This window comes from Molossus molossus, unplaced genomic scaffold (assembly GCF_014108415.1).
Source record: "Molossus molossus isolate mMolMol1 unplaced genomic scaffold, mMolMol1.p scaffold_m16_p_23, whole genome shotgun sequence".
NCBI classification, from domain to species: domain Eukaryota; kingdom Metazoa; phylum Chordata; class Mammalia; order Chiroptera; family Molossidae; genus Molossus; species Molossus molossus.
The window spans coordinates 7,052,146-7,072,114 of NW_023425359.1; the positions used below are offsets into that span (position 1 = coordinate 7,052,146).

The following is a 19,969-nucleotide window of genomic DNA, read 5'->3' on the forward strand; positions in this document are numbered from 1 at the left end:
CCACCAGCAAACCCGCCAGGCCACAGTGCGCGGACTGGGGGACGCGCCAGCCACCTCCTGAGCTGGCCAAGTGGAACCCCAAGAATTGGGGGCACCACTGGAACCCACGAGGGTGGATGCGGATGACGCCGGGAGTCGCGGGGGTGTAGCTAGGCGGAGAGACGCGAAGGGGGGTTCCCGGGGGTGGGGTTCCCAGGGCTGGGCGGGAGCGGGAGGTGGAGCTCCCAGGCTGGGGGTGCGGGAGTTGGTGGGTGGAGAGAGTGAGAGGCGGGGTTCCCGGGGTGGGGTCGCAGAGGGCGGAATTCCGGGGGTTGGGAGTAGAGGAGGGGCGGGATCCTAGGGGGTGGCGGCGCGGAGGAGAGACTCCGGGGGGAGAGACGTGGGGGGCGGGGCTCCCGGGGCGGAAGGGAGCCGCTCAGGGTGGGGGCGGAGCGAGGGCGGGGCGGCCCGGGCGGCGGGGGCGGGGGCGCGGGGAGTGGCGGACGGGAGCGGCCGGCCAGCGGGGCATGGCGTCCATGGCGGCGGCGATCGCGGCCTCGCGATCGGCCGTCATGAGCGGGAACCGGCCTCTGGACGATCGGGAGCGGAAGCGCTTCACCTACTTCTCGTCGCTGAGCCCCATGGCCAGGAAGATCATGCAGGACAAGGAGAAGATCCGCGAGAAGTACGGGCCTGAGTGGGCGCGGCTGCCACCCGCGCAGCAGGACGAGATCATCGACCGGTGCCTGGTGGGTCCGAGCGCCCCGGCGCCCCGCGACCCCGGGGACCCCGAGGAGCTCGCGCGCTTCCCCGGCCTGCGCGGGCCCACGGGCCAGAAGGTGGTGCGCTTCGGGGACGAGGTAGGCGCGGGCCGGGCTGGGCCGGGACCCTCGCCCCTCCCGTGCCCCGAGGCTCCCCGGCTGGGCGAGCACCTGCCCGCGGGGAGCCCCGCTGTTCGTGGTAGTGGGGGCTGGAGAGGAGAGGGCGCAGGAATGGGAGTGAGCGCCCCAGCGTGTGGAGGCTTCCCGGGAGTTTGGGGAGAATCGCTGGAGCAGGAGGTCTTTAAAGACCTTTCATGTAGACCTGCTCCGCTGGACCGCACCGGGTCCAGAGACCTCCCGAGCTGAGGCCGCCAACGCGGAAACAGCAGGGATTTTAAGCCAGGCAAGTGGGTTGGAATCCACTCTGCCACTTGGTGTATGACCGTGGGTGACAACCCCACCGCGGCTCAGTTCCCTGTGGTGTAGACCCGGCTAACAATATCCACCCCATGCTGTCAAGAAGGGCACTCAGCAGATTGTATATATGTGTTAATATTTGTGAGCTGTTTGGGGAAAATATTGCCAAGCAAACAAGAAGGAAGAGGAGCCTTCCAAGATAAGGAGGCGAAACCCAGAGCCTGAGATGTTTCCTGAGTGAGAATGATGTACAAACTTTGTTTTGGGGTGAGCGTGATGGCCCCGTGTTTCCACCAAAAAACTAAGGGATAAGTTTCAGCGAGCTCCAGCAAGACTTGGTACATATAAAGGTGTGACTGGGTCCCTGACCTAGATTGTGCCCAGACTTCTAGAGGGGTGGTCACTGTGAAGAAAGAAACATTGAAACTATATGAGAGAAACTCAGGGATGACCCACACTAAGTCACAAGGACCTGAGTGTTCTGTGCTGCTCAGAAACTTGGTCTTTTTCTTGGAAATTGGTTCAGCTAAAACCTGCTGGGTGCCATTAGATTTTGCACGGTACTTATTTGGCGTTTCAAACTCAACTTCTGCCATAAGGGGCAAAGTCAAAAGGAGCAAGAAGTATAAAAATGAAGTCTGCACTCTGTTAATTAAGGCTGTGAGGTTGCAGGGAGGAGGAGCTGGACTTGGAGAGGTTTTCCAAGGAAGTTGTGGACTGTGGAAGGAATTCTAGTTAAGAATGAGGTTTACATCTGATTTTCAGGCTTGGGTGTGCTGAGATATTTATTAATACAAACTGTTTGTGGTCGTACCCCCACACTGGTGCAGGGGAGTGTGAAGGACAGTATGCTGCCAATATTGACTGATTCTGAAAGAGTCAAAAGAAGAGGCTCCATTAGACTTTGAATTCCGAAGGCTTTGCCAGGAAAAAGAGGGTGTGGTAAACTGGAGAGATGACAATGTGGGTTTAAAAAGTATTCCTGGAGCTGAAACATTTTCAGTGTGAAAAGATGCATCTCTCGAAAGATGTTCACGGTGTTTGTGCCCAGATTAGGGTGATGAAATGCAAGGGGCTCCTCTTTGCAAAAGTTGTGAACAAATAAATATGAGAGGAAGCGAACCTGTAAGTACTGTACTTACAAATGCTGGCAAGTGACTGTAGTTTTCCCTCGTTTGATATCTGGCTGAGAATACCCGCAGGCCTGCTCATGATCAAAAAGCCCAGCCATACAGAGCCCTTCCTGACCAGGAAGATGTGGCCAGATTCATTTAGTACTTTTAATTCCTCAACTGGGTGCCGGACTGAAGTGTTTCTGAATTTGTATATCCAATGTGATTTAAAAACAAATGGAGCTCTTCACTGTGGTATCTGCATGCCCTCCCAGACCAAACCAGCCCGGTTTTTCAGAATTGAACTCAGCTTTGCCACACAGGCTGAAAGCACACTTCTGATGCCTCTCGCCAACCTCAGCACAGATGGCAGAGTCAGAGACACTGAATTTGAGGAGAGGTACATGAAACATTGTCCAGGGTGTCTAAAGCCTGCAGAGGCTATGGTTTAGTGCTACTAAGGAGTTTAAAATGCATCCCCTAGACCTGGCAAAAGGTTGGCACCAAAGTGGAGTCAGTGGTCTCATGCCCAGGAGGAGGGCCATTCATGGAGGAGAGCTGGTGCCTGGGCACAAAAGGTGATGAATAAGGACAAGGTGAGAGGTGACCCCTGGGTAGGCTGCTGGACGGAGCAGCCCTCATAGGTGGCCCCAGATTTGTCCAAAAGGGCCCTAAATCAGATTGACTAAGGGCACTTGGTCCCTTCCCACTCAATCTGTCTTCTGATGTGGTCCCAGGGGCTGCCACAGCCAACCACAGAATGGGGCGTGCTCCCCAGGGCCCTCCATTCCTTACCTGCGTGACTGCCCTGGCATCCACAGACGGACCTCATGGATAGGTGCTCCAGGTGAACCACAGCGCTTGCTCTAGCCAGTGTCTGACCTTAGATGATAAGCAGGGGTGGGCATCACTAATATTAGATGACAGACCACCTGGTATTCGGGGTTCCCAGGGCCTTTCCTAAGGCTGTGACCGAAAGAGCCTGGGCTTGATAGTCTTGGGTTTGAATTCCGTGTCTGCCAGCGTTCTGACGGCGGTGCATCACTAACCTCTCTGAGCTTCGGTTTTCTCACCTGTACAATGGGAATAACATGAATAGGATGACAGTAGGGATCATGTATATGGAAGGCCTGTGGGCTTAAAAAATGGTTGCTACTGCTGATGGTGAGAATAGTGACATTATTAGCCAATCTCTCCATTTCCACTTTCAAAAATCACTGACTCTCATGAAATAAATAAATTCCTGCTGTTGCTAAGCCTCGAGTTGGCCATGTGAAAAGTAGCTGTGCTCTGGTGGCTCGGAGATGTGCCTGGGATCACATATTTGAAGCCTTGGTTTGTTCCGTCCCAGTGTGATGTGGCCTGTCTCCTGATCAACAGTCACACCAGCCTCAGATTGTGCCCCTTTCAGCCACCCCGAGGACAATGACATTGCCTGTTTCTCTGAATACCCCCTCCCCCATGGCCAGTAACATTTTTATCTTTCCCATGGCAGCATTTTAAGGGAGATTGTCAAATGTAGCTTCCAAATGTGACCGTCATTTGTCATCCGTATGCATTGCAGGACCAACAAGTAGAAAATTGATTATATATTGATGGTCATCGGTCTTGGTGGCCGTGAGCATGGTCAGGGCTCAGGTCACACACTGAAGCTGCCTCTGGCGGTACCCGGAGGCCAGGTGGCTCTGTGGCTGGTACTGGCCTCGCGGTTGTACAGGGCGAAGACCAGGGCCCAGGCCACCCTGTGGTGACAGGCCTGTGCCGCGGGACGCTGGCTGCCTGGAGCATGGAAGGCATCAGGAACCTGTCAGTTTTTCAGTTCCTCCATCTTTGGGAATCAGTTGAGCAAATATTTCTGAAAGTAGAAGCATTCTAGCTTAGGGGTGTTTCTCCCTCTCATAATCTTCATCAGCTCCTGTAAAAATCTGCACAGGAACATATGCTGTCAGTACAGCGGCAGGGCAAGGCCACCAGCCCCTCCTGCCCTCATCATCTTCCCTGTGCAGAGGGCGCCGCCGCCCTCGGAGTGCTTCCGTCTCAGCAAAAGAGAAATTGCACCTGGAGCCCCAACCCTGGAGCCCAGTCCCGGCCACGCCGCCAGCAGGGCACTGTCTCCGAGGTGTGGCTCTCCCCCTGAGAAATGGGTGGCTCACAGGCCTGCCTTGGAGCAGACACAGGCATTGTCGGGGATCTGGTAGAACATTAAGGCGTGTTTGCGAACAGATGCTTTTAGCAGGCTGACTTGGCCTGTGCTTCTCCATTCTGTATCCTCCTCTAGCAGCAAAGCTTTGGGCAAGGCTCACTTTGGAGATGAAAGATTTGCATTTTAGAAGAAGGGTTTAGAGATCACGCCAGTCTGCTTCTGCTGCTTTGTGTGGTCAAGTAGGGAGGAAAAAAACCCCTAAATTTTTAGGAACATGTTGCTCTCTGCTCCTTGCCTCCATTCCCAAACTTCTTGCCATCAAAGTTCAGGAGCTGAGTACTCTGCTAAGAGTCACAGGGTTCTGGGCTGTGGCCACATTCTCGGTTTCATATGGGCCATAAGCAGGTAACCCTGGATATTTGGGCAGTTGGTGTATATACTTCTCATGGACCTACTTGCCTCTTCCAAGCTCCCTGTAGCATAGGTGGGTCTGGACAGGGGTGCTCCCTGATCTGGGTTTTGTGTACAGTGGAACACAGAGCATAAGGCTCTGGAGCCCGATGACTCTGAGTCCTCGTCAACAGCTCAGCATCCCCGCTGCTGTCAGAAGTGTCTCCCGGGTCCCTTGGAGTCCTTCCCTTCACGTCCTTTTCCGGGGCGAGTCCTGGCCTCCCTGACCCCTGCTGCACTGCTCTGCCATCTGCAGGACCCTGAAGGCCCCCTGCTCCCCGGCCCGCGCCTGGGGGACTATGTGGAGTACCCCAGGTCCGCTAGGCTTGCTGCCATCCCCTCCGCGCCCTCGGGCCGCCTGCAAAGGGCCTGCCTCACCCTCTCCCCTCAGGGTCCAGCCTGGCACCTTAGAGGGTTGCTTTTTTAAATGAACTAATTAAATTGTAATGAAATTTATAACATGACATACCTGCACGTTCCTGTGAAAAGTGCCACACAAAAGTGCAGAAGCAGCATTAGGAAGCAGTTGCTAGACTCCTTCCAGAACGTTCCTCCATTATTAAATCTGTTGTATCGGTGTGGCTGGCTCCGTTGCTTCCTGGCCCAGGACCTGTGGCCTGTGCCGTCTCCCCTCCTCCCACGTCGGCAGCTCGGCCTGTCCTTCCTCAGCCTTTGGCAGAAAACCGAAGGGGAATTCGAGAGTTACTTTTCAGTCTTCAGGCTCTTTTTCTTTTTAATGTTTTAGTGGGTTTTTTTTGTTTGTTTGTTTTTGTTAATCCTCACTGGAGGATATTTTCCCATTGATTTTTTTTTTTTTTTTGAGAGAGAGTGGAAAGGAGAAAGGGAGGGAGGGAGGGAGAGAAACATCCATGTGAGAGAAACACATCAATTGGTTGCCTCCCGCACGTGCCCCTTTCGGGGCCAGGGATTGAACCTGCAACCCAGGTATGTGCCCTCGACCGGGAATCAAACCCGTGACCCTTGGTGCACAGGTCAACGCTCTAACCACTGAGCATACCAGCCAGGGCGGGACTTGTTTTTAAGGAAGGTGGAATGTGTAATTATGGTTCCCATCTCTGTCTGGCGGATTTGTGTATTTTTGAGAAAAGATGACAGGGTGGATGTGGCACTTCGTGCCCCTGCTCCGGGTCCCGAGCCCTGGCTCTGGGCAGGCGTCGAAAACGTGGCCATGAGTTCAGATGCAGTGGCACAGGCTGCGAGGGGGAGGATGCCCATCCACGGGCTGCCCTGCAGCGCCCGCAGGTCCTGCGTACCCGGGGCTCCAGGAGAAACGGTGCTGACCAGCCGAGCCTGGGAGCTAGCAGCACGGGCCTCGCCCTGGCTCTGTGCTGCCAGGAATGAGTTCGGCAGAGAAAGAAGTGACTCGTTCACTGTCGTGCAGGGAGGGAGGGGACCGAGCTGACAGCCTGCTGGCTGGTCTGAGGTCCCCATATAATTGACAGGAGTCACTTTCACACTCGAAGCAAGAGACTCCCTTAGTCCTGGAAAAAATATCCATTTCTCGAGAAAATAAATGAAGACCAGACCTGTTTAAACGTCCTCCGTGTTTCTCTGTCACGTCTCTGGAAGGCTCCTCCACGTGCCCCACCTCCTCCTACCGCACTGCACTGCGTGTTCGTGTGCTGAGGTCTGTGCCGGGCGGGTTCTGCGTGTGTTCCTGGTGGAAGCTGCCCAGGTCGGTCATAGCCGCGTTTCTGTTGTGGGGCGTGCAGGTCTGTACCCCACTTACAGAACCCTCTTCACAGCAGAGTTACACGTATTACAGGTCAAAACCTTTGATTCCATAAATATGTGAACATTCTCAGTCTTTAAGAATAAACAGTTGGTAAAAAAAAAGCATATTTTGATGATTCTTCCTCACTCGCCCCTCCTCCTGTTCTTAGAGCAGTTTCAGGTTTGCAGCAAACTGAGCAGAAAGCAGAGTCCCATATACCCCTGTCTGCACAGCCCCCCCACTGCCACCCCCCCCCACCAGAGGGACACCGTCAATGAACCTACACTGAGACATCATCCCCCAAGTCCATAGTTTATATTAGGGTTCACTCTTGGTGTTGTGCAGTCAGTGGGTTTGGACAAATGTACAGTGACATGTGTCCACCACTATAATGTCATACAGAGTATTTCACTGCCCTAAACATTCTCTGCTCTGCCTGTTCATCCCTCTCCTCCTCAATCCCTGGCAACTACTAATCTTTCTACTGTCTCCATAGTTTCGCCTTTTCCAGAATGTGATCTGGTTGGAATCCTACAGTGTGTAGCCTTTTAGATGGGCTTCTTTCACTTAGTAATACGCATTTAAGGCTCCTCCATCTCTTTTAATGGCTTGATAGCTCATTTCTTTTTTTCAAAATCCTTACCGAGGATATTTTTCCATTGATTCTTTTAAATAGAGTGGGAGGGAGGGAGGAAGGAAAGGAGGGAGGGAGGGAGGGAGGGAGGGAGGGGGAGAGAGAGAGAGAGAGAGAAACAACGATGCGAGAGAGACACATCAATTGGTTGCCTCCCCCATGACCTCAACCGGGGCTGGGGATCGAACCCAAGACTCTTTGGTTCAAGGCCCAATGCTCTAACCATGAAGCCAAACCGCCCAGGGCGATAGCTCATTTCTTTTTAGTGGTGAATAATACTCCATTGTCTGATTCGCCACAGTTTATTCCTTCACTTACCAAAGCTCATTGGTTGTTCCCAAGTTTTGGCGATTACGAATGAAGCTGCTGTAAACATCAGTGTGCAGGCTTTTGTGTGCACATCAGTCTTCACCACATTTGACCAAACACTGGGGAGTAGGCTGCCTCACCCCGTTGGTGCTTCGAGGTGCAGACGGACACTATGCGGCCCCCAGGAAGGACGTGCTGCAGCTTCATGTGCCAAGAGGCCCGGGCCACCCGGCATCCTCAAGGATGACACAGTCGGCAACACAGGGACGTGTCTGTCCCATTCCTGCAGGCTGTGCCTTATTTCTAACTTCCCTGCGAGTTCTTACCATTAAGCCAAGACGCGACCAATTACCAACCAGAACAGGAGAACCGTGACCATTCGTGGTCCCTGTGGCACCTGGCAATGTTCCAGGATCCTGACGCTGCTCCTGAATCACTCGAGAAAGATCAGACGTGTTTCCTGGTGGGGACTAACTTTTGGAAGGCCAGTCGTCTGGGAGGAGGTGAGATGGAGCCGGCCGAGCACCACCGTCTGATCTCGATGGGCGCGCTCGCCGCTTGTGGTTACACGCTGACGTTCAGCAGCAGCGTTCCTGGACGTGCAGCTGTCCTCGTTTTTCTCTAATCTTTGAATGCCGGGAAGGATAAAAGGAGTCTTTGACCGTGGTTTTCATGCCGGAGCACGCTGCGTGCTGGGAGCCCGCTCACGCGCGGCGCTGGTTTACTAATGAGCGGGGCCACCATTGCCCTGCTCTGGCACAGGGTGACAGCCCCCAGAGAACGGTGCCTCGTGGGAGCAGCCTGCACCGGGGCTGGTTGGGACGGGTCCCTGTCTGGGGATGATGAGGGCACCTCTGCACGGGGTGTGGCCTGGGCAGACAGAGGTGGACCCTGCGCCCTGGAGGTCAGCAGGACTGTGTGGCCATGTGGCCACGTGTCCCCAGGTGAAGAGGGCATCTGCGTCCTGTGAAGCACTCAACTGGGTGAGCCGGAGGAGTGGCTGCATGGGGATTACGGAGGGTGTTGTTGGTTTTGTGAAACTAAGAAAGGTGGGACCCACAGGTCCTGCCTATTGACACAGCACCTCGGTGACTGATCGGCAGCCAGGCCTGGGAACAGCGAGCCTTGAGTCTGGTGTCTGTGGACAGTTCCACATGAACCCAGATCCATGAGGACGTGGGAAGGGGGCCCTTCCCACTGGATGCCTGGGACAGGTGCACCCTAGAGAGGCCATCGGCAGGAAGGCTCAGTTGTTCAGGTTGAGGGTACAGAGGCCACAGCCTGCCCTTTAGAGAGGCCCGGAGTGTAGACGAGACTTTCACGGGGCTCCCTGGGGCTGCAGAGGCAATTGTTTGAATGTCCCAGGAGAGGGGGCCGCTTCCTGCCTGCTGGCTGCGAGTGACCTGGCTCTGTGCAGTGGGAGCCCACAGGTCACCTCCGAAAGCCCATGCTCCCCGCTTCCTTCCTCGGACTGATCTGGGAGGACCTAAGGACACCTGCTGCAGACGGAGCTGTCACAGGGGCTGTCTGCTCCGCATGCTTGAGACGCAGCAACACAATCCACTGGCCCTCAAACTGGAAGGAAAGTTACAGAAGAAGAAACGCTCAGGGGTCTGATCAGGGTCGTCAAGGGAAAGATGAACGTTTGTACAGTTTCACCACCTTTGAAATGAATTTTCAGTCGAGTTTCTCCTTTCTGAATACTTTGGAATAGTCATGACTTTTACAGAGAAATCATAGCCAACCGTACAGGAGTTACTTGTAACCAAATACTTTCCAAAGCAAAATGATCGAAATCCTTGAACAATTGAATTGCAGAAATTCTATTTAATGTAGAATATGGTGAATTGGCTGCAGCCGAGGTGTGTTCGGAGGGTGTGGGGTGCAGCCCAGTCCGAGCCCCTGGGTGACGCAAATGGGTTTTCCATCTTGCAGAAGCTGCGGATGCAGACAACCTCAAGAACACAGAGTCGCCACAGGGACTGATTAGGAAATGATGAGCTTCAACTATTTATTGCCTTTGTGGGCTTTTTTGTCCGGGCGTACATACTGTTTTGAAAATAAGTTTTATTTTTTAGAGCAGTTTTAGGTCCTCAGCAGAACTGAGTGGAAAATATGGAGAATTCCGACCTACCCCCACCTCTGCACAGGCACGGCCTCCCCAGAGCGATGCGCTTGTGACGCGATGGACCTACACTGACGCAGCGGTACTGCCCGCGGTCCGGGTTTTACACTGGGTTTCCTCCTGGTGGTGAACATTCTGTGGGTTTTGAGAGAAGTATCCATGTTACAACACGGGACAGAGTATTTCGCTGCCCTAAAATCCGCAGTGCTCTGCCTGCTCATCCCCCTCCCTTAACTCCTGGTACCTGCTGATCTTTGTACTGTCTCCATAATTTTGCCTTTTCCAGAGTGATGGAGTTGGAATCATGCCGTATGTAGCCTTTTCAGATTTGTTTTTTATTGTGGTAAAATATGCATAACAAAATAGGCCGTCCTGGCCACCTTTATGTGTACGTTTAGGCCATTGCGAGCAACGTCACGGTCATCGGCGAGGTGGTGCGAGCCTGCCCCAGCCCACCACAATCACAGCCTCCAACGGTTAGAATAGCTGGACGCCGAGATCTTAAAGCTCCCGGGGATCCGTGTTTACCAAGTAGTAAAGTTGTAAATGCTGGACCTTTCCTGCGAATATTCATTCCAGGACTATGGGCAGGGAATATATATTCTTATTTTTAAAAAATTACTGTTTTTATGACATTGTGTGGGGTGAACATGTCCCAGGCGGGCAGGAGCCCAGGCCTCTGGACGGTTGGGGAAGATCTTCGGCGTGTGTCCATCCCGAGTCCCTGGCATCGCGTGGGGACCCACAGAGCCCGCCACACGTGTGCGGGCCTCTGATAATTGCCTGGAGCTGTGTGTCCCGTGGCTCTCTGTGGCTTCCCCTCTGCTTTTTTGTTTTAATTCTCACCTGAGGCTCTGTTTAGAGAGAGGAAGGAGAGTGGAGAGAAAAACAGCGATCAGTTGCCTCCTGTATGCACCCCAACTAGGGATCGAACCCACAACCTAAGTATGTGTCCTGACCGGGAATCGAGCTTGCAACCTTTTAGTGCACAGGGTGATGCTCCAACCCACTGAGCCACCCAGCCAGGACTCCTCTGCTCTTTGTCGAGTGTCATGCTCCAGAGAAGAAATCGTTTCCAGAGATTTCGTGTTGTCTCTGGTCTGGACGTCTCTTAATGGAGTGGAATTTAACACTGAGGATAACTCTTGGCCCCAATGAAGCCTGCTACTGGTCCCGAGGTCTTGGTAGCGGATATGTTTCGGTGTTGGACACCACGGGGGCTCGAGAGGGACCCTTCCAAGCCAACCTACAGGAAACGTGATTGTCCACAAGCATGTGCCTGGCCACATCCTGGCTGCCTGCTGGTCATCGTGGGACTAGATCAGGAGAGCAGTGCGTGTGTGTATGTGCGTGCGTGTGTATGTGCATGCGTGTGTGTGTGCATGCGCGTGTGTGTGCACACACATGCATGCTGCCACTTTGCAATTCTGATGCTGCTTTGCCCCCAACTGCCTGGGGAGCTTGTTCTTGCCGCTTTTCTGTGGCTGGAATGCGCCTCCAGGGGCTGACATCAGAGCTTCAATCATTTGTGTTTGGCATGTTTATTTTCGTTAAGAGCTTCATTATTTGTTTATGAGCTCAGATTTGCAGATATCTAAGGAATTTGTCCCTTGACTCAGTTTCTTGCTGAAGTAAACAAAAGACTATTGACTTGACAAGAAATTGGAGAGAAATCAGAGTGACCCTGTCCCTGTCTCTGAGCTCGCTGGAACATCAGTTCAGGTGGGCTGCGACCACTGGAGACCACTGGCTCCCAGGCCCCAGGCTGAATCCTTGATGCTGAGTCTTGAACTCATTCATCTTCGAAGACCAAACACCTTTTTAGTCTTTGCAGATTTCAAAGGGACTCAAGCTGCATAATTACTATTCAGAAGAGAGGTCTTATCACATGAGAAGGGAAGTCTAGCTCTGGAGTGCCCTGCCCTTGGCCAGTGGCCCTGTGCCCTTCCCTGCACACACTTCCTCTGTCCCCTGCGGTGGCCATGGGCGGTTCCACTTCTGGACAGAAGGAACACATTTGTCTGCTGAATTCCCATTACTTTCTGTACAGGTTCAGATCTAGATGAAATGACATTTATATTCCATCGGCCGCCTTTATTTTTGCCATCTGAAAACAAAGTCCATCTTGTTTGATTACTTCTAAGATCATAGAATTGTAGGGACCGTCTGGTCCTTGAGCTCAGCTGCACTCCTCCGCGGCCCGCCCCGCCCCCACCCAGGGACAGGACGCAGGAGCCCACAGCCTGTGCCGAGACGAGACTCCGGTCACAAAGGCTTCTTAACTCACATTCCTCAGGCAGCCCATTTCCATTTTTGGAGGAACAGAGTCTGCAAGTGAAAATAACTTGGGTTTAACTGAAATTCCAAACGGGAGGGCAGTGGCCCCGCTCCCTCTCCCTCTCGTTTTTCAAGTTTTGCTTGACGGGCGGGTAGCAGCTCAGGTCAGGCAAGGCTGGAGCCTCCGAGGGAAGGAAGGAGGTTTGTCTGCAGGACCGGTTTGCCTCCTAGCGCGGGGGAGAGCCAGCGAGCCCGGCGCGGCAGGGAGCACCTCTGGGAGGGGAGAAGACACAATTACCTGGGGTACTTAATGGAAGGACAGTCTCCACTCAGTATTTTACCCCATTTTCAATCTGTATTGCCCAACATGCCCAGTGTTTGGTTCAGAAAGTGCAGTCCCCAGGAGAAGCTGGGCACAGATGAGACGGTCGTTAGCACAGGGATACAGCTGGTGGTTGGAGGGGTCACCGGGGAAAGGCCTTTCCCTGTCCTTGTCTAGCCAGAAGCAGACATACTGGATCCAAGGTCAGGTTGCCAGTGACTGTTCTGAAGGGCTTTCTGTCACATTCTGCTTGGTGAGGGCGGGCGCGAGGCCAGAGTTGACATTATGTTTAGGCACTTGCATTAAATTGGCATTTTTGTCATTGATTTCCTGACCAGTGCCTTTCTGATCTCTGGTGGGCAGAGAGGGGAAGGATGGTACGTCGACGGGCAGATCATTGCTGGTTCTTTGGTGGTTACGTTAAATCCTCACAACAGCCCTGCAAGGGAAAATGATCTCCTGTAATAGATGAGGAAACAGGCTCAGAAGGCCGATCATCTTCCCATGGCCCCTTGGGTCCTCACGTGGGGCAGAGCCCTAAAGTCCCCTTCCCTTCCTAGCCAACTCCGCCATGGGGTCCCCAGCGGTCACGCATGTCTGTCTGGCTGAGGAAGAGCATGTCTGGCAGCCGCAGCCAGAAAGGTGGGCACAGCCAGACTGAGGTCAGCACATTCTATGCAGAGCGTCAAAACACCAGGCTTGTTTCCAGTCAAGAGCTGGGATTATTCCTAAATTTCGGTTCCTCTGGGGCCTTGGGGGATGTTTGCATGGGGTGTTTGGGTTTGGATTTCAGATTTCTTCTTGACTTTTCATTTCAGGACATAACTTGGCAAGATGAGCACTCTGCCCCCTTCTCCTGGGAAACAAGGGTAAGTTGGATTAAATTTAGATTTGCTTGTCCTTTAAAAAGAATTGCATCGTTATATGTTTTTCTTTCAGCCTTTGGTGGACTCAGACGGCAGTGGCCCCACACTGGTGGAAAGGGAGGGAGAGGGGCGGGTGATGAGTTAGCACGGGTGTGTGGCTGCCTGGGGTGGGTTGGCCTGGGCAGGTTCGACCTGTCCCTGTCCCAGGACCATTCTCTGCTCCTGCCTCCGCCCACCGCACACACAGCCTCGGTGGGGGTGCCCCGTAAGGCAAAGCTGTGAGGGAAGCTTTTTAAATGCATTTTTTGGGTGGGAGAGGGTAACAACTGCTTTTATTAAAATGAACTCAGAAGCGGGACAGGGACAGGGACAGGGACAGGGTGGGGGTGGGGACAAGACAGTGGCAGAGACAGGACTGTACATCCAGGGCAGTCGCCAGCAAGAGCAGCTCTAAGGTGCAGGAGCCGAGGGTGAGAGCGAAGGGAGGCGTGTTGTGCCGTCCGGAGCTGGAACCGCCAGCGATGCCCACGGATGTGTCCTGGCCAGTCCAGCCCGCCTTGGACCGCTGGCGCCAACTCTGGCCTCCCGGCAGTCATTATTCATTGTTTATCATTATTATTATTGCCAGAGTTGCTTGAGAGTATCCCGCCTAACTGACTCGGATTCATCTCCACGTCCTCCCTGGCTGCCCAGTCGAAGCGCCTTAATAAGCAGCAAAATGACCAGAAGGCAGGTGTCTCTAACCCACGGAAAAGAAGGGAGACGCCCAGCGTCCCCTGGATTCTGGGACATCAGTGCTGTGTGTCCGAGGCTCTTTCCGTCATTGCGGGATGAGGATGACTGTGCCTGGAACAGGCTTAGACTGGAGGTCAGACCAGGGCTTTCGAGCTTGTCACTTGAAGCGATGGTTCTTGGTTGTTCTCGTCCTCACAGTTGCTCATCCCAGTAGACATGGGGGCTTTTGAGGAGGGTGAGGGTAGGTCAGAGTGGGCGAAGCAACAAGGGTCTGCAAGAGGCCCTCACATGGGGGCCTGTCTTAAAATGAAATAGCGAACAAGGGTTCAGCTGGGTGAGGACAGCTGGCGTTGTTGCACAAAGCATATTTGTATAATAATATAAATATTAGAAGTCCTAACACATGATTGCTGAAGCCCGCGTGGAGTGGCGGCTTTGGGGTGCGGACCGTGTGAGGGCTGCGGCGGTCCTCCCGTCGGAGTTGAGAGGCGGTTGGGCTGCTCGGTGCTCGTGCAGGTCACGCCCTCAGCGAACACAGGCCTCTGCCTCCGGTGACCCCGCGCGGGGTCCCATCCTGCATGTCTTATTTTCGATCTCCACCGCAGGTTAAAAACCTGGGTCTGTGCAGAGGGCACGGTGAGGGACAGTGGTGTGGCTGGAAGCTGGAGTCCCCCTAAGGATGCGGACACTAGTGGAAGGAGTGGCCGAGGGTGGGGTGGGAGGGAGCGAGGACGGGCGTCAGGGAGCAGCCTGGAATGACCACAGCTCCTAAGTACAGCAGCAGATCCTTGCTGCCTGGTGCCACGTGAAGGAAGCGGGGACGATCACATTGGCATTCAGCCAGGGTCCTCAGTTTCCTTTCTTGTGGGCTCCCCGAATGGGTAACCAAGGAGCTGTGACGAGGTCCAGGGGTAATAGGAGCACAGGTGCTCGGCCGTGGGAGTCCCAGGCTCCGTGCAGCAGCCCGGGAAGCGCACAGGTTTCCCTGGGCTGGGCGGGCCCTCTGATGATGCCTCAGCGGGGGAGACAGAAGTCAGAAACGTGCCGAACGTGTCCTGAGGCCTAAGTCCATCGTGTGCCCCATGAGACTATTAGCTTTCTCAGAATTTACGCTGTGAAATGTTCCCAAGTGAACTATTGATGGAATGGCCTGTTTCTACTGGTATTAACCTGTGCAGATACCACGCAGGTCAAGGATGGGGCGCCGGGGGTGGCGCCGTGGTAGCTGCTGACTCGGGGCTCAGCTCCTGGGGCCGGCTGGGGGGCAGGTGCCTGGAAAAGGTCTTGAGAACAGGATGCTGATATGGGCCAGTGTGGATCACATCGTGCTGGCCGTCATTGTCCACGGATACCAGCGGGTCCCTTGGGAACCTGGTGAATTGAGAAGTCTCGATAAAATCAAGTTAGTGTGTCACCCATTTTCACTTGTGTTCTTGTAGCAAAGAGCGAGGCTTTGTGGGTCAGAGTTCTCTGTTCCAGGTCCTGTTCCCTCAACTCGAAGCAGCATATTTCACAGATGCTGGGCTCGCTCGGGGTCCTCACCTTTTGGTTCGACCTTTCGAGGTCAGACTTGTATTGTTTAGTGTTAGAACCTTGTGGAGAGCATTTCAGAGAGTGGGGGAGCTTGTCCACACCTCTGTCCTCATGAGTCAGCGTCGGATCCTAGAAAGTCCCCCACTCACCCCTCCCAGCCTTAGGCTGGAATACCCTGTCCCCTGGGTCCTGGACTTTGTCACTCTCTACCTGAGGACTTACAGACTGATCAGAGCCCCTTTGGGGAGCTGCAGACGGGAGGTGGCTTTGGCCGGGGCAGGACTGGAGCTCAGTGGACGGCTGCCTCACCCCATCAGTTACCTGCTGACATACTAGCCTGCTTGCGGCTCCATGCTCCTGGCTTCATGCTCGTGATTCTTTGGATCAGCCATCTGGGCAGGGCTCGGGCATTCGCTGGCCGTGCCTGGGTGGCTCATGTGTCATCTGGCAGCCCAAGGGGAGCTGGCTGCTCTGATACACCTCACTTCTGTGTCCGGTTGGCGCTGGCCATCAGCTGGGCCGTGTGTGAAGGTGGAGGAGCCCCCGGGCCGGGTGTGGGAGCCCACAGACCCCCCGATGCCCAGGCGTGGAAACCACGCAATGTCACTTCTGCCTTGTTCTGCTGGTCCAGTCGAGGGACAGTCCAGCCCGGATTCATGGTGTGGGGAACCATCCCAGCTCTTGGTGGAGAGTTGCTGAGGATTTGTGGATTTTTGTTGTTGTTCATTCTCACCTGAGGTTATTTTTTCCACTGATTTTTAGAGAGAGTGGGAGGGAGGGAGGGAGAGAGAGAGAGAAACATCGATGTGTGAGAGACAAATCAACTGGTTGCCTTTTGAAAGTGCCCTGACCAGGGCCAGGATTGAACCTGTAACCCAGGCATGTGCCCTTGACCAGAAATTGAACCTGAGACCCTTTGGTTCGTGGGCCGATGCTCTAACCACTGAACACACTGGCCAGGCTTGTGGCTGTTTTCCCTCTAAGATCCTGCACCCTGGCAGCTGTGACCCAGCTCATTCTTTCCCATTGTTTACCCATCATCACTGATTTCTTTCTTAAATTTCAGGTTTCAATTGTGGTGAGATACACATAACGTAAAATCTACCATCTTAGTCATTGTTTTGCTGTTGTTGTTAATCCCCACCCGAGGACATTTTTCCATTGATTTTTTTTTTTTTTTTTTAGATAGAATGGGAGGGAGAGAGAAACATCAATGTGAGAGAGACACATCGATTGGTTGCCTCCTGCGTGACCCTGACTGGGGCTGAGGATTGAGCCTGCAACCCAGGTTCATGCCCTTGAGCAGGAATTGAACCGGAGACCCTCCCGTCAATGGGCTGATAACTCTGACCACTGAGCCAAACTGGCTGGGCCAGCTCAGCCATTTCTATGTACCGCTCGCTCGGAGTGTTAACCACATTCACGATGTGCCACCGTCACCACCACCCAGCCGCAGGATTCTCCTCACCTTCCCAAGAAGCTGTATCCCCAGTAAACAGCTCTCACTCCCTCCCCCGGCAGCCACCATTCCGCTCTGTCTCTGTGACATCATCCATTGATTGAAAAACATTCGGTGAACATTTACTGTACATCCGCTGTGTCAGCCGTTATGCCGAGGACTTGTTCAACAAACAGCCCGAGAGGAGAGCCTCCTTTGATGCAGAACTCACGCAGGAGGAAGGCTTTAGCCTCCTAGGACCTTCAGCCAGGTCCCCGTTCACTGAGCGCACGCCTGTCCCCGGTCACTGAGCGCACGCCTGTCCCGGTCACTGAGCGCACGCCTGTCCCCGGTCACTGAGCGCACGCCTGTCCCGGTCACTGAGCGCACGCCTGTCCCCGGTCACTGAGCGCACGCCTGTCCCCGGTCACTGAGCACACGCCAGTGGACATGGGAGGTGCAGTCACGCCTTCCTCCAGCCCTTCAGTTCAGCAGACTGAGTGAGTGTCGGCTCCCTGCCCAGCTCTTCCTCCGCTCCGACTCTCAACCCCTGATGGTCAGATAACCGGCCGGGGTGATCCTGACGCAGGCCGTGGCTGCGGGGGACAGAACTGAGAGCCCCAGGGGTTTGGGGCTTGCCCAGTGGCTCACCTCTGGGCTCCTTCCTTTAGCAGCCCACAGTGGTTCCACCACAGAGCAGGAGCTGGTGTGTTCTGGGGACCGAGGTGGCCCAGGGAAGTGCCGCTCTCCCCAGGAAAGCCCGTGATGGCCAGGCGGGCAGTGGTCTCAGTGTAGCACCCGCCTCTTGGAACCCCTCTTCATCTTCCAGCCCATCCCCCTGCTGGCGCCCCTCCTTCCTCCCAGATGCACCTCCTCACCAGAGCAGGGAGGCTCAGAGGGAGCTGTGTCCCCCCTGGGCGTGCTGGGCGTGGCCGGCACTTTCCCACTCCTCTGTCAGCTTGGCAGGCGTGCTGGGGGGAGGGTGCTGGGGGGAGGGTGCCCCTGGGACGCCTCGGTGGATTCCTGTCTCATGCTGCCCGGCACTTGGAATGCACCGGAGAGTGGGAGGCAGGGAGTCGAGGGTTCTTGGCATTCCCAGTCACTCTGGGCTGGAGATTCGAGGAGACGCCTGCAGAGGCAGGTCAAGCCCCGGCACTGGGTAGCTGGGGTCTGGGGACCCCACCCCCAGCCGTGCCTTCTGCCCCAAGTTGTCTAGACATTCTTTCTGTCTCCCCCAGTCCTCCATCTGATGATGGTCGGCTGCCTACGGGGGCAGTGAGGAGGCTGTTCGGGAATCAGTCCCTGATTCCTGGGGTAGCAGATCTCCGAGGGCCAGCACAGACCCTCCTGGAGTGGGGCGGCTTCCAGCCCCTCTCTGCGGGAGAGGAGCGAGCACAGGAGCCTGGGGACCTGTGCACACACCGAACTCTCACCCGAGATCGGGCTCTGTCCTGCTGTGGTCAGGATGCCAGGGTTCGAGGAAGGCAGGAGCTGGCAGGGTAAGTGGCCGGAGAGACTGGCACTTAGGTCTGTCTGGCTCCAGGAGTCTCCTGCCCACAGGGGGACGGGACATTCCATCAGGATGTCCTGTACGTAGATCCCCTTGGTTCTAAGCTCCACTCGGCTGTCCGTCCTCATTGCCAGATGGATGTTTCTGAGAAGCACCATAACCTGGGGCTGCACTGCCCCCTGTCAGCTCAGTTCCTGCACCGCTTGGGGTCCCCCGGACCCTCCTCAACAAGACCCCATCTCTGCTCCGCAGTCAGGTCCCCCATCCATCTCCCACAGCCCCGGCCCTGGGCTGCTTCCCCCCGGGCTGTTCTCTCCTGCCTCGGCAGCCATGCCCTTTCTCACCTCCGTGCCATAGGCAACCCCAGCTGTCTGAGGTCCACCCTGCCCTCCAGACCTGGCACAAACCCAGTGTCTGTGGTTCTGCCATCATGGAACGGCTGAGCAGCTCACCTCGTGCCCGTCTGTGCTGAGCGTCTTCAGGGCGTTTCTCTGTTTAATTCTCACAACAACCCATTTTACAGACGAGGAAACCAAGGCATAAAGCAAGGGCTGTGGAGCAGACGTCCGGGCCGTGGCAGCGTCGGGGATGTTCCCTCTTCCTTGTCACCTTTGGGAAGTGCAGCGGTGGATGGAAACACGATGCTAGATGACAAGCCTGGACGGCAGAGACCATTTGTCCCTTAACCTCATGAGCATGGGACCAGGCTCCTTTACACCTGCACCTGTTGGGTCTCTGCTGGGCTTTCTCGGGGCTCACGTTGCCATGGGGCCCAACAGATGGGCACTGGGCACCGGGCAGGGTTCACCCCTGTCTGCCCGGCTTTTTAGGCCCTGTGCTTCCAGGTCTGTGCCGGGCACCTCGAGATTGGGGCAGGGTGCACCAGGATGGCCGCCCCCGCTTGCCCAGAGGTCTGGCACCCCCAGGCTCCAGGGGCCATGAAGCTGTCTCTTCCCTGTCAGCTGTCACTTCTACCAGTTTTGTGATTCTAAAGGCTTTTAGTGCTTCTTCGTCCTCTTCCTTCTTTGGAGGGGCCATGGAGAGGGTAGATGTTAAATGGTTTGTGAGTGTATTAGGATTTGCTCCTGCAAACCATGGTGTCTTCCGACCGCGTTTCTGCGGCCTTTGTTCAACGTGATCTGCCGGAGGCTGCCAAGCTAAACAGTGGTTGTGGCTGCGTGTGCTCCCGTTGCTGACATTTTACACATTCCTCCCCAGTGAGCGGGGCGTAAAAATAGATCCTGGGCTCAGCTGTGGTCGTTCTGTTTTTAGAACGGACGTGGCCAGCTGAGACCCAGTTCCCCAGATGGGGTGACGGACACCCAGTCCTGGTGGCTGGACCAGTTCCTCCGGCACAGCCTCCCTGGGCTCTTTACTGGGCTTGGGACACTAGGGTGGGGCTGTCGCGTCGCTGGAGGGGACAGGGCTTCCTGCCTACTCCTCACCTCTCCCATCTCAGACCTGACTTCCTGCCAGTCGCCGGCACGGAAGGCTGCCGCCTGGACCCGCCAGTCTTCGCGGCATGTCCTGCCGGGGCCCTGGCTCGGGGGGGCTCTGCGCTGTGGGACAGGGCTGACGTTACCTCCTTTCCCAAGGGCCCTTTCGCCACACCTGGAAAACGGA

At 55.1% G+C, this 19,969-nt stretch overlaps 1 protein-coding gene across 3 annotated transcripts in view; it reads left to right on the top strand.

The window, feature by feature from the left end:
* Window positions 1-495: 495 nt before the first annotated feature.
* Window positions 496-19,969, top strand: part of CUNH1orf198 (chromosome unknown C1orf198 homolog) — a 31,173-nt gene continuing 11,699 nt past the window's right edge. For 2 of the 3 annotated variants that reach the window (XM_036277725.1, XM_036277726.1), the window contains exons 1-2: window positions 496-839; window positions 13,083-13,133. In XM_036277725.1, the coding sequence (XP_036133618.1) occupies window positions 507-839; window positions 13,083-13,133 (384 nt within the window). In that variant the 5' untranslated portion in view covers window positions 496-506. The remainder of the gene's footprint in view (window positions 840-13,082; window positions 13,134-19,969) is intronic. The other variant, XM_036277727.1, reaches the window with a different exon arrangement.